Source organism: Choristoneura fumiferana, chromosome 12, assembly GCF_025370935.1.
Source record: "Choristoneura fumiferana chromosome 12, NRCan_CFum_1, whole genome shotgun sequence".
NCBI classification, from domain to species: Eukaryota; Metazoa; Arthropoda; class Insecta; order Lepidoptera; family Tortricidae; genus Choristoneura; species Choristoneura fumiferana.
This window is the reverse complement of record NC_133483.1, coordinates 16,910,795-16,925,624: the sequence shown is the minus strand read 5'-3', so window position 1 is coordinate 16,925,624 and position 14,830 is coordinate 16,910,795. Positions and strand designations below refer to the sequence as shown.

Here is a 14,830-nt window from a genome sequence, read left to right as displayed (position 1 = left end):
CAACTCATACGTCAAATGTGACTTTTTTGTTGCCCTCCGCAAGAGACAAAGGAGTCTATATCCATACAGCTTGACGAACCAGTTTTGATTTTCATTTTAAAGTTGGTTTACTGTAGTACGCTAGTTATTGAGGACATTACACGGTTCTAATTACTTTTGTGCTACTCAAATTAAAGTTGCAATGTGGCTGCACGTGGCTGTTGCTTGGTGGAAACAGACTATATATAAGGCTGCGTTCAAAAAACGACTTTAAAAACGTTCATTGCTCCCGTACATTTTGTTGTTGGGATTCTAACAACAGTAAAGAATTAAAAGAAAAACTTTCTTCTGTGTCGCAATAAAAGTGATTAGCATGGCAATGAATCGTATAAAATTATTAATTGAATTAGTCACGCTACATTTTCTTTTATGATCCACCTCCTTGTTTCGATCTGATGCGTTGCCTAAGTTACCCAAAAAATAATCTAAGAAACAAACTTTTTGCTTCATAGCAGTGTCATACATAGTCATAAATTGTTCTAATCTCGACTGTTGTACATTTTATTTGATAAAGTTAATTAAAAATTATCCAAAATTGATTTCACACGCGGAAGAATGAGCAGCGCCTCAATGGCGGGTAAGTTTTAAAATTTTGAATTTGTAGCGCTATTAGCCGGATTAGCCGGCTCTATTTTAACATTTATAAACGTACAATTATCTATCACTACCTGAGTCAGTTTCTAAGGATTAAGTATTGCTAATGATTATAATTACAGTAAAATTTTCGTGTTTTAAAGAAGTTTATAGACGTTTCTGTGATTATTTTTTACTTTTTGCAATTTTTGCCTAGAGAAAGTCACAAGTTATAAAATTACTGATGTTACAAGCGTTTACATGTGTGCTTGCTCTTACCACCAGGTTTGTATTTTGCTGTACCTGTTTTACTTTTAAATGTTTAATGTACAGGCATCAACCAACACCAATATAATATGACACAAGAAAGCGTGCATAAAAATCTGATACGACTCTATTTTTAGAGCCAGATATTTAATTTACACGCTCTGCTGTGGCAAATATTAATGCTGGTGTCTGTAGGTAGGTACTTCTTTAACTAACTGAGCTAGTGAAAAATGCGAAATTATTAATCAAAATTCTTGTCGTCCTTAGTATTATATCGTTATTATTATGCAAAATTATATAGGTATAATCAATAAATACATGTTGGTCGTCATGGCATTTGTTATCATAATTATACAAATCGAATTTTGCCCCCTAATGACGATTGCCATGGGCAAAACGCGTTCAATACGCGTCCTAGATCCATTAGATTAGACTATATCGACCGCTTATTTTAATGAGGTTGTGAATGCGTGTTAACCGAAACTTTACTGATGTATTGAATCAAATTCCTTGTAAAAATAAGGGGGTGTTATAAAGAATTGCATACCATATTTGTATTTTCATCTTATATTTCATTTGGCATCTTATATTTGTATTTTCGTTTTATGAATGATGCTCTATGGCGGAGCTCTTTGTCCAACAGTGGACGTCCTACGGCTAATATGATGATGATGATTGAAACTCACGTGGCCCCTATTTTCTTTTGGGTAGTATAATATGTAGGCACCTCTATTTAAGTATAGATTATAGTTGATGAATGTTAGCGGTGATTGACGATAAAATGGGTGTTCATAATTAATATGGGATTTGAGCTGGCTGTCACGCGTTAGTGATGTTGCCTTATGCTTTATTGAATCCCTGTAAAATATAAATAGGTATGGAACACTGAAAAAAGATTTGCTAACAGTAACAAAAAAAATGTTGCTTGTAACATAACTTGAGTGACTTCAAAACTAAGGCCTACTAGTAGCTAAAACTTTATGACATGCAAACGATTATCAACTATAGGGTGGTAGACCACCATTATTTTGCTGATGGTACCGACTCATATTTTTATGTATAGAAAATAAAACAGTTAGTGCCAGGTTTATTGTGGTATACCTAAGCACCGACATTAACACAATAAGGCAACTCAAGGTCGAGTCACCGCCCTCACTCTTACGTATACTGATCCTAGTGACTCAGTGTGTCGGTCTAGATGACAAAAGTATAATATAGCTACCTAATGTTGAATATATGTATGACGTACATTGTATCACGTGGGTAAACACATATTTATCATCGTTTAGGAGCTATAAAAAATTCCAGTAAGTATTCTGACCGCCGATATAAGTATTTGCTAAATTCGATAATGACTGTTAGCATACTGTTTCAGGAAAAATCGTTTAAGCATCTTTCGAAACAGCTATTTAAAACTGAAATTTGTTGACTTTTGGGAACATTAGACATTTTTTTTCTAATTTTTTGTCGTAGTTATCTTTTTATACATGAGAAGGTACTAATCAAGTTTAAAACAGCTGAACACTTTAGTGCCTTGTAGTCATGTCATATTGTCCTGGCTAACTGCGACAAAGTGCCAAGTGTGAAGCTACGTTTGAGCTTGACAGTAGGTTGCACAACATTGACTTGTCCTTAAATAACAAATGACAAACTGTTTACAAACGTTAAGTTTTAAATTAGCTCACATCCGAACTCCGTGTTTGGAGCAAGGTTACTCGGCGATGTCTGCCTCACTGCAGCTCATCGTCTCACTTTATTACCTTATCTCGACTCAAGCAGACTAAAATATTACTTATTTTAGTAACGTAGCCTAGGCCAGACACTAGACATATATTATTAACAGAGTGTGTTATCGCTGATCGATTTTCTACAAGCGTGTGACAGTTATTGTCTGTGCCGACACAGTAAACCCTGTCGTGATCATAGGAAGTCGTCTGTGACAGTTTTATTGAAAGTAAGTAATAGTATATTATGTATGTAGGTACCTATAGTATAACGTGTATAGTATATCATGCATGTATTGTATAACGTGTCTCTACTCCTCTGGACAATAACCGAATTCCCAACTAGAATTCCTTTTCGTGAATGCTCTTATATTGTAAATTGTTTGATTACATGACTATAAAATAAAAACAAAATAATTAGCTTACTGTTCAAAGTGCTACTTAACTTAAAGTTCAACAGTTGGGACACATTAGGCAGGTACTAAGAATTTTTGAGCTGGTCACGATTTGAGGTCCCGACTGTTGAACTTTTGTTAAGTTAGCTACTTAACAGAGTTCTAGCCCACTAGACTTGTTTTCTTCTTTTTAGTACTTTAGGCAGTCGGGGTTTTTTTTATTTATTGTTTTATTTCACACTTTTATAATATTTATTTTCTGTGAAAATAGTAGATTATTTTTTTATTATTATTAGCTTTCATTCGATACAATTGAATTTTTTTTAAACTCACTATTTGACGCCAAAAATCCGCCATTTTGATTTTTCAAGAATTTCATGCAAGTACCTACCCACTGTCACTCGCGTCATCAAGACGAATCCAATGACGTATCATTTATCAAAATCGGTTCAGCCGTTGAATAGATACGAGAGGACAGGAATACACATACATACATACGGGTCACTTCTTCGCAGTCGGGTATAAAAGCTTTTTTAGCACAACTATTCCCTTTTGAGGTAAGTATCAAAACCCTAAAATTCATATCTATCTAGGTTATTCCAATTTATTTTGCAGTGTCTAAGAGTAAGTAGGTAAAGTAGACGTAGCTCCAAGGCCAGAAGCCAGAACGTCGGAAATACCTTGACCCGACAGGAAAGAGTCACCGCGGCGGATAGGAAATGCAGGCCGTATGAGGCTACTATACCGGGTGTGGCCTGTAATACGAGCATAAAATTAAAACATAGATCGTCCTCGTCAATCTGAACAAGATTAGTTCAGCGACTTTTAAAAATAATGGAGTCTTCTTCGACCAACGATTAGTACTAATCGTTGATCGATGGGAGTCTTTGAATTTTCTACCTAGGCTAGAGGCTATATTTTAGCCTTAAAACCTATGGTAGCCTAATGAATTGATGGCCTCTAAAGTAGAGGGTCGTGGGCTCGAAACTGGACTTGTACAGTCAGCTGTAGAGAAAGGTGACCCACATAGATACAAACATGCATAGGGGTTAGGTACCTTTCTCTGCAGTTGACTGTTTCTCTGAGATTTTCGAAACTTATCAATCAATCAAATCAAATTAGCCCATATCCACCCACTGCTGAGTAAAGACCTCTTCATTTTCACGCCACTTTGTCCAGTCCTGTGCAAGTCTCATCCACAGTTTACCAACCGCCTGCCAGATGTCATCCGACCAACGGAAATCGGAACTTATAAATTATATTTGACATTTGAGCTTTTCGGTGATGGAAAACGCCCAAGATAGGGTATGTTTTATGTCTTAGGCTGCTATTTACTCTTAAACTACTTAATAATTCTCAAGCAATCGTAGCCGCTATAATTTTCCTTTTAAATTTGATATATTACTACCATTTTGAATTTGTTCAAATTTTTCCACCCAACATTTTAGATTTTAGAGGGGGGGGGGCGCTCGATTTTAATGAAAATTTGCACTTTAAAGTTGAATATTTCGCAAACAAACCAATAGAAAAATCATCTTAGCAACCCCCGAATGACAACCCACACTATAGGTTATTTAGTCTAGAAAAATAAAATCACCCCCACTTTGCGTCTATGGAAGGTACCCTAAAAAAAATTCTTTTTTATTTTTTTTATTTTACCACTTGGTCGGCGTGACTGATACGTATATATTCATGCCAAATTACAGCTTTCTGGTACTAACGGTCTCTGAGCTTAGCCGCGGACGGACAGACAGACAGACAGTCGGACAGACATGGCGAAACTCCTAGTTGACTACGGAACCCTAAAAATGGCACCTTAGCCGTAAAATTATAATTTCGCTGCTTTGTAATAAAATCTACTGTTTTCTTTGTTATAGCCTGCTTCAACTACGACACCACGAAAGTGAAGGCCGAGAAGAAAGACAGCATGGACAGCGGACGTAAGTTATTTTCACATTCCATGTATGTATTTTTGCCACTGGCACGGAAAGATAAAAGGAATAGAAATATTGTATCATGTATTTCCTTCCAGTATGGACGTGATTCTATTATCCCCATATATATATAATATAATTCAGAGGCGTCTTTAGCTCATGTAGCGCCGGTGTGCAATTATAACTTTAGCGCCATCTAGGAAGCGCGCGGTCAAAATGGAATAGGTACAAAGTGCCATGGCCGGCGCCCCCAACACTGCGGCGCCCGTGTGCAACGCACACCCTGCACTATAGGTAAAGACGCCTCTGAATAATTCATATGTAATTCCAATATCCTTGAAAACAAGTACCTATTGGTCGTTTATAGTATATTATTAAATAACGCTCCTTCTTCGCAGTCGGATAATAAACATTTAGCCTCTATTTTTGCTCGTCAGCACACCTATGTATGCGTGAGAATTTTAATTTAATTCTTACCGCGAGCCCTGTGTATTCAGTTCAGTATTCATTTATTTGGCAAAAACATAAAATACATAACAGTCGGTTAAGGCTAATCAATGGATGGTGAAACAGCCCCTTAGTGACTGAAGACCATGATTGGAGGAGACATACCAACGTTATAAGAAGGCGAATATTTTGAGGTTGCAGACATTTTGAGAATAAGCACTTTCTGAAAAGCGATCATTATACAAATACTGTAATTCTTAGAGACAGGCAATTTTAAATAGCTGACATTATGCAAAAGACGTGTTGACATTCTGAAAAGCCGTTGACATCTATGTACTAGACTGCACGTTTCTTACATCAAAACGGCGCACAAAAACAGTTCACAGCGTGGTTTTGTGAACAGTTCACTATACCTAGTCTGTTGACGTCCGTGACAGCTTTTGTGTCAAAGTAATATTATTGATTGATGCGCCGCGCGTTTTATTTCAAACAGCCAGTCTAGTGCCATAAGATGTCGATGTGAAAAGCAGACATTTTGCGAAAAATACATTTTAGGAAAGCGTATATTTCAGGCCTGAGCCATAGATCCGTGTCATATATTTTATGCACACTTTTTTGTGTCAGATTGCTGCGTACGGTCAAGGACTTTAATTGATGAGCCAACATGGAACCATTCACAGTAACCGTCATAGTGATATCGCAATAATTAACAAGGAAAAACGTAATGACCTTTCCTTTGAAAGGGTTCCATGGTCGCTCATGAATTAAACTCCTTGACCGTAATTCGATTGGTTGATAACCTGAGGTTGGGGACCTTTGGGCATGGATGCCGTGGACCCATGAGGAATGTTTGTGGTATTTTGACCACGAGGAAAAGGCGGTACTACTCGTAAGTACTTATGTGTGTGCTCACAATATAGGTACAATACATATGCAGCGGTTTAGTATGCTGCTGATGGATGAGATGGCTACAATATCTATTATATACTTGGGAGCAAAGAAATCGAGCCACCCTTGCAATTATTACGTTGATTTCTATGTTTTTTAGGTCGTAAGTATTATCATGGAAACGTAAAAATTTGCAAGGGTGGCTCGATTTCTTTGCTCCCAAGTGTAGTTCAATCGTTAATTCATATTAACGTAAGGTAGTACATACTTCGTTTATGTTGATGGATCGTTAAAAATATATTGTTCTGTAACAAAGCTAATAGCTTTTTAATAACGGTACAAAGACTACGCGTGATACCTATTTTGTAAAACGCTTATTGTAGTTTCGGACAAATAACTAGGTAGGGTACCTACTTACTATTTCAATTTGACATTTGTATTTTCACTAAAATTAAAATATTTTAGTTAATATTAATTTATATTTCCATTCTTGCCGTTTCATTCTCAACAATAAATTCAACAACAAGTGCCACTACCACAATAGTTTTTTGTTCTAACCTAGAGCGACCGCCGAGCGTAAGTGTATGAAAAGTGAAGTACATACATGAGATTGGCTTCTGTATATAGGTACCTATCTGTTTTGTGGCTATGTGTGTCTGTGTATCTGTGTTCTGTGTCTGTCTGTGGCACCGTAGCTCTTAATCGGGTGGACCGGTTTGAATGCGGTTTTTTTATTTGAAAGCAGCTTTTCTATCGACGGTTCTTAGACATGTTTTATCAAAATTGGTTCAGCCGTTTTGGAGATATTGATCTTGAAGTGATAAAGTCGGGAGTTTTCCAACTTTTTATGGTTAGGTTATTCAATTTCCTTTTTTCATTATAGTATTATTCATGCCCATAAATGGTCCGTATTTGTTATAAAGCAGTAATTACCGTGCCCAAGTATGAGGTCATAGCACTTTCATGGTTACAGTATTTTCAGTGTAGGTACTTAATTGGTTGCATGTTCGTTACGTTTAACGTCCTTTAACACGCGAACTTTGCACACAGAGTTAATTATAATTATCGAGTGTTATCTAAAGGCTTCGTGTTTTATTTGAGATGTTATCCGTCACAGCCAGAACAGGCTTGTTTTTATTGACCTTTCCACAAAACGACGTCTTACTTAGACAAGCCTAAAATGAAAGTTTTCTACAAACATATCCACATGTTTAACAGTTACCTATCTATTTTTGTGGTATAGGTAATTATTAAATAAGACGCACAGGTCACGCTGGGCAGACATTAATGCCTGACATTTTTCGAACCAGTCTGTGATTCCTATTCAAGGAGAGCTCGAACAGAATACTAGCCGCAACCTGTACGCCAGCGCTCTAGTAGCTCGGCTACTCAGCGCAGGCGTCGGTAGCGGCGAAAAACTACCCTCATCTTCATCACAATATCTAATGATGATTAACTAAGTTTTGTCAAAAGCGATTCAGCCGTACCCAATAGAAATAGAGAGGGTAGAATAGAGAGTTACAATCTTCTGCTATCGCAGGAGCCAGGAAATCTACAATATTATTCCAGATCAAAGTCAAAGTCAAAATATCTTTATTCAATTTAGGCTATAACAAGCACTTATGAATGTCAAAAAAACTACCACCGGTTCGGAAAAACCTCTGTTGAGAAGAATCCGGCAAGAAACTCACGAGGTACACATCATCTCTGCCGGAAGACGCCTTTCCGAAGTATCTAAACGATGGTGGGTTTTGTATTACCTGCTGCCAATAACTTCCCACGATCGTCTATCCGCCTAGCGGAAGACCTACCTACGTAGCATTATTACGAGTATACTCGTAAATAAATTTTTCGCTTAATTTCTTTAATCCGAAATAATAGATATTCAGCCAAGGATAAATGTGCGCGCGTGAATATTTTTTAATATTAGGTACAAAACTTATTACTATGTTACTTATGTCAATTTATTACTCCCGCCCGCATAGTGTCGCGTTAACTGACTTTTTAGTGCCACCGTAAAATGTAAATTTAAGTGAGTCTGGACTACAATCTACAATAATACCGTTTATGGTGATTGTAGACCATCACCATTAGGTAGGTACACCATGCCAACGTGGCGTGTGAATTCGTGATAGTAATGACACAATTACATTTGTCTGTATACGATCAGGTCATGGACTTGGATACCGTTACGATGGACATGTAAATGCGACGTCAGATACCTTCCGGTATCATTTCTTGGTGGCAGACTGTCGAAAGCACGAAGAAACGAAAAATCAAAAACGCCGGGATAAATTCGCTGTGATCGTGATGGATTCAGAGCGGAAAGGAACTATTGTAGTATTCAATACCTCGTCCAAAAACATCTTAGTTCTTTCGCAACAAATATTTCAGTGAAATAGGTAGGTAAAAATAAGTAATTAATATTGTTTTTAAATATATACAAAAAGTCAGATAATCTTTGTTTTTGGATCCAATAGAAATTTTTGATGTAGTTACAAAATTACGATTTTTTCCTCACAAGATTTCGTGACGTTTTCCTGACGTCAAGAAATTTCTGATATTTTATGTACATAGTTTATGTTTTATGATCTCGTCCTTAGGGTTAATCATTTCTTGACAAAACTGATTTCTTGTCAATTTCATGACTGGACAACTTTTTGAGAAATACTCATCTAACTTTTCGTAGTGACGTCGAATGTAACAATTTAGGCAACATGATGGGAACAACACGCCGATTGATTACTTTAATTACAAAAGAATCAGGTGAACTCATTAAGAGAAGTTTCCCTGCCGGCCGCGCGGCCGCGTTAGGTATTCGTTTGGGATATTGCTGTCTTTATCGCTCCTGACATAAGCGCTCGCAGCCGTCCCCCATGCCTTCCGCAACAACGTCCGTAATTTATATCGAGATAGCTGTAGGCTTTTCAAGATTTGGGCGGTTGAATTTTGGGTTTTCGTTGTCCTCATATTATACGAAAAGTATAGCACAGAAATCAATGATATTTTGCAATCAAGATATTCATTATATATTTCTATGCTTGTGGTTTTTTCGATTTTTGTAAAAATGCTTTATTAGTCTGTAATTCTCGTGTGCAAAGTTGACATCTTTTTTTTGTCGACATTTGAGCTCATCTAATTCTGATATTAATTCTGAATTTCATCTATTTCTGTTGCCTAGTTTTCAAATGAGACCGGGACTACGTTTGTATGGAGAACGAAGAGACTTCTCTTAATAAACCAAAGAAGTTACCTATATGACATCTAATAGGTACGAGTATTAAGCCTTCATTCGTTAATTGAAATGGAACAAACGGATATACGTACGCAATCAAATTAGTTTTTGACATTGTCTTACTCAGTACCTACCAATCTAATGTTTATCCAAATCAACTCTGCACGGTCTATTAACTCAACACAATGCAATGACGAACATACAAGTATCAACAATACTGGTAAATTATATTAAATAAGAAACCGTGGTGGCCTAGTGGTTTGACCTATTGCCTCTCCAGTAGAGGGTCGTGGGAACGAGCTCGGGCTCGCATTTACATTTTAAGATTTACAAATTCTGTCATGTCGTCACACACATCCCAGCCTATATACGTCCCACTGCTGGGGCACAGGCCTCCTCTCAGAACAAGAGGGCTTGGACCGTAGTTCCCACGCGGGCCCAGTGCGGATTGGGAACTTCACACGACCATTGAATTGCTTCGCAGGTTTGTGCAGGTTTCCTCACGATGTTTTTGTTCACCGCCAAAGCTCGTGGTAAATTTCAAAGTAATTCCGCACCATGAATTTTAAAAAACTCAGAGGTGCGAGCCGGGTTTGAACCCACGACCCTCTGCTTGAGAGGCGATAGGTCAAACCACTAGCCACCACGGCTTTCTCATTTTTTTTTTTGTAATGTCGTGTCGTGTGAATTTTTTTCCTAGTTAGTAGGTAAATAATAAGTAGATACCTATGTACTCGTAACAGGAAGGGCATGCAGCAGCAGGAAACGACTCATTGTTTGTGCTATATGAACTGTGTCAAAGAACCAGATGTTTGCGATTGATTTTGTCCTAGTCTAGATAGTCTGTACTGGGCTATATTCTGATAGGGTGTTGTTGCTCCTAACCACCGCAGGTCAGGCGATCTTGCCGTGTTTATAACCACTTGGATTTTTGTTTCCATTCAGTGCAGTCAGTCTGCTAAAAGCTTTTACAGCTGCGAGACGCGTTCTTTGAGTTTCTTAAGAAAATGTTTACTTGCTGATATTTGGGACACGTGCCATCGTATCGTTAGACAAATGATTGTTAAACAGTGAAACATGTATACCGCATATGCTGGAAAAAGCAGAACTAATTCAAACAGTAAGTCTCATTTATATTAGTTTCAAGTTTAACTTTTTAAAAGGAACTTGATAGATTTCTTACTTCGGTTTGATTTGACTTGATCGCTCCACATATGATAGCTGTGGCCATTTGTCAAAGTATAGTTTTACAGGTAGCGGTGTAACTTCCGTTTCGGTTTTCGTGTAAAAATTACTTTCATTGTTAGTTTAATCGACTAAATTACGAACTATAGCTTACCTACCCCGTTGAGACCGGCCTGTTATCGATTAGATCGCGTTTCTAGGTTAACTTCAAACAATTACGTTGTACCGTTAAAATAGAGTTAATATTTTTCGTGGGGCGCGTTTTTTAGTGTTATGGTTGTAATTATCCTGAGCTGTCGCGTGTTTAACTACAACTTTGTTATAATTTTTTACGAGTTATTTCATCAAATTCATCAAAGTACCAAAAATGACAACAAAAGCATAAGTATAACAAAAGTAAGAGATTAAAATATTATACAACGTCTTACTGTTGATACTAAGACTATTTTTTTTTCGATTAAATAAATTGTACATGGGCGACCGAGCTTTGCTCAAGCTAGAACTCGATAACAAGCGTTTTCCCAGATAAGACCAAGCTAGACCGATTTTTCATCCCCGAAAACCCATACATACCAAATATAATCAAAATCGTTGGAGACGTTTTTGAGATCCCCGAAATATATACAAGAATTGCTCGTTTAAAGGTATTATACTAGTAGATAGACAGATTGATTACAAAATTGCGAACTCCTTATCGGTGTTTGTTAATTTTTTAACCCCCGACGCAAAGAGGGGTGTTACAAGTTTGACCGCTATGTGTGTCTGTCGTATCTGTGTGCCTGTGTGTCTGTCCCTGTGGCCCGTAGCTCTTAACGGATTTACCGATTTGAATTAGGTTTTTTTATTTGAAAGCAGGTCTTCTAGCGATGGTTCTTAGACATGTTTTATCTAAATCAGTTCAGCCGTTATTTGAGATATTGAACTTTGAAGTGACGAAGTCGGGGGTTTCCAACTTATTATAATTATTGTTACATAGTAGGTTATATATAATCCTGTTTTATCTTTCTTATTAAATTTTGACTCAAGGAGTAGGTACGAAGTATGTTGGTCACTACACACTACGTTAGCTACTTATTTTTTTAATATTCTAATTAAAACATCGACCCTCAAACTTCGGTCCTACCTATACTTAGCCCTGGTCTGATGTCTCACGGTTCTAACGTTCCGAGCAATTAAAGCATTATCTATATTATAAAATAATAGGTAATTGTGTCCAAAATGCTTACTATGTTGGCTATCGCAATATCCAGTTATATTTTTTTGTTTGCTTTTGTGGTAAGCAATGAAACTTAACTTGATAAATTCAACCACGGCTACATTTTATCATCTGTGCATACGATATTTAACAAAATTTGCACCTAAGGTTGATGCAGGTTACTTACTTAATATCATCCCTGTTCATGTAATGACCAAAAGCAAGGATGCGTAGAGCGGCGATTTTCTTGTGTGAGGAAGTGATGTCACAAAAGGAAAGCGCCGAGCGGGCCAGCAGACCCTGTGCGACGCAAGAGAGCTGGGCGCCAGCGTATCGCCCAAGATCTCCAGCTCCCACTTTAATTAAGGGCCTCAGGCCACGGACACGGGACGTCACCCCGCAAGTGCAAGGTCCTCGAGGAGAATGGCGTGCCAAATGTTCCTAGGATGCCATTGGTGGGAAAGGGGGTTCAAGAATGGCTCCCCCAGGAGATGAATCCGGAAACGGATAACCGTCTCCTGGCGATGTAGCGGGTTGTACCGCTGCGACGCTGGCAGGGCGGCGAGGAAGGAACATCCCGGGGGTTTTAGTGGGTAAAAAACCTCACATAACGTCATCACCTCCCCGTGATGATGGGGTATCTGGTGGCAGATTTCCCTCGGAAAAAAAAAGGTTACTTAGTACTAGTTTGAGCTTAATATCATCTAATTCATTCCACCGCTCCACAATGTAATGCAACCTGCACTAACTTTTATTGTGATTGTAAACGACCGTAAACATCTAAATTAGATGTATGTAAAACGCCTACGATTTAGATAATTGTAACTAAATTTAGCCAATAGATACATAGGTCAAAGTGTTTTTAAATTTCAACAGATGTGGTTAGGTCAGCTAGGTTTACCCCAGGACTTTTGTATCATGAAGTCACCACCGTTGAACATCATATTACTACGACCGTGTGTCAGTCGCGTAGCTATCGGAGGGCTAGGAGGTGTCATGGAGTAGTGGCCAGTAACCGCTCATTCTCAGGGTGCCCTCGGACTCATAACCTAACCTGCAAATTGTGAATAAAAACCTAGTGATTCTTCAGCGCAAAACAGCGCCAGAAAGACAAGACAGTAAGCAAAAATGTGAGGGAAAAGGGGCATTTGGGCATTCTTTTTTAGGGTTCCGTAGCCAAAATGGCAAAAACGAAACCCTTATAGTTTCGCCATGCCTGTCTGTCTGTCTGTCCGTGTCGGGGCTTTGCTCAGGGACTATCAATGCTAGAAAGCTGTAATTTTGGCACGAATATATATGTAAACTATGCCGACAAATGCTACAATAAAAAAATTAAAAAATATATTTTTAGAGGATATACAGAGGTCCCATAAACGTAAACAGGGTGATTTTTTTCTCATCCAACCTTGTAGTGTGGAATATTGTTGGATAGGTCCTTTAAAACCATTGGGGGTTGCTAAAACTTTTTAAAAATTCAGTTATGGTAGACCTAAGTATATCAAACTTGCAAGGAAAACTATAACGGTTAGTTTCTTGAGAATTATTAGTAGTTTTAGAGTAAATAGCAGCCTAAAGTATATATGAAATATACGTAAACTTGGAATATTCCGTACTAAATATTGAAATCCTTAGAAAGTATTACTTAATTTCTTCGTATTTCGGTTGTGTGTTTCGTATTACACCCTATTTCGGGTGTGTCCCTCACGCTCTTGGCCGGTTGTTTACCGAGGTCTTGGTTACCCAGATACGCCCACTGCAATGAGTCGAAATATTATCAACTACATTAAATAAATAAAAATAAAGGTGTCCAATCCAGGCAAATGTGCACAAGGATATGTACAGTCGGATAAACTGTGTAAGTACCCAGGGTGGACTTTGTGCTACTGATGTCATATTTACATTCCATACATCTGCCAAAGATATCATAGCGAAATTGATTATGAAAAGGTCCAGCCCTGGTACACGATTCAGTTTCTTCGACTGTGTATATATGTCGGCGCCGATCGTAAAATCCGCCAGATCATGAAATGGCGCCATTTCATGATATGCCTACAAGTTGGCCAGGCATATCACGATGTGCCTGAGAAACAATACGGCAGATCGATTAGAGCAACGCATTCGTCATTGAAGCCGTGGTGGCCTAGTGGCTTGACCTATCGCCTCTCAAGCAGAGTGTCGTGCGTTCGAACCCCGGCTCGCACCTCTGATTTTTTCGAAATTCATGTGCGGAATTACATTTCAAATTTACCACGAGCTTTGCGATGAAGGAAAACATCGTGAGGAAACCTGCACAAACCTGCGAAGCGATTCAATGGTGCGTGCGAAGTTCCCAATCCGCACTGGGCCCGCGTGGGAACTATGGCCCAAGCCCTCTTGTTCTGAGAGGAGGTCTGTGCCCAGCAGTGGGAGTTGGGACGTATATAGGCTGGGATGATAATTCGTCGATATCCCTAGCTTTATACCGGGTAGCGGCCGGCGAAGTGCCAGAAACGATATGGCGGCGTTTCATGATATGCCTAGGAATTTCATGATCTGCTAAACTAGCCGAATCATGAAATGGCGGCGTTTCATGATATGCCTAGGAATTTCATGATCTGCCTAAACGTCACTAGGTAAATCGTTAAACGGTGAGTTTTGAACGATATGGCGGATGTCCCCTAGCCAATTCATGAAATGGCGCCATTTCACGATATGCCTAGAAATTTCGTGATCTGTCGGATTTTACAATCGGCCGCCGACATATATACTGCCGTTTGATGAACTCTGTAACAAATGAGACAAAACTAACAAATTCGACGGCTTTAAAATTTACGCATATGGTCGTCGCTTCGGATAAAAATACTAAGCGATTATGACCCACTTACAGGAGAGCGATTTAAAGTTTTTTTTTGACGAAAAAAAATTCATAACTCGTTTCTTTGTGACAATTTTAGAATTTCTAAGACTGT

The 14,830-nt window shown here is 38.3% G+C and overlaps 1 protein-coding gene across 3 annotated transcripts in view; it reads left to right on the top strand.

Annotated features, from left to right (window-relative positions):
• Positions 1-14,830, top strand: part of LOC141433520 (calcyphosin-like protein) — a 111,424-nt gene that overhangs the window by 69,073 nt on the left and 27,521 nt on the right. The window contains exons 1-2 of one of the 3 annotated variants that reach the window (XM_074095591.1): positions 499-616; positions 4,876-4,938. In XM_074095591.1, the coding sequence (XP_073951692.1) occupies positions 595-616; positions 4,876-4,938 (85 nt within the window). In that variant the 5' untranslated portion in view covers positions 499-594. Of the gene's footprint in view, positions 1-498; positions 617-2,645; positions 2,834-4,875; positions 4,939-14,830 lie in introns of those variants that run through there. The other 2 variants (XM_074095593.1, XM_074095590.1) reach the window with 2 other exon arrangements.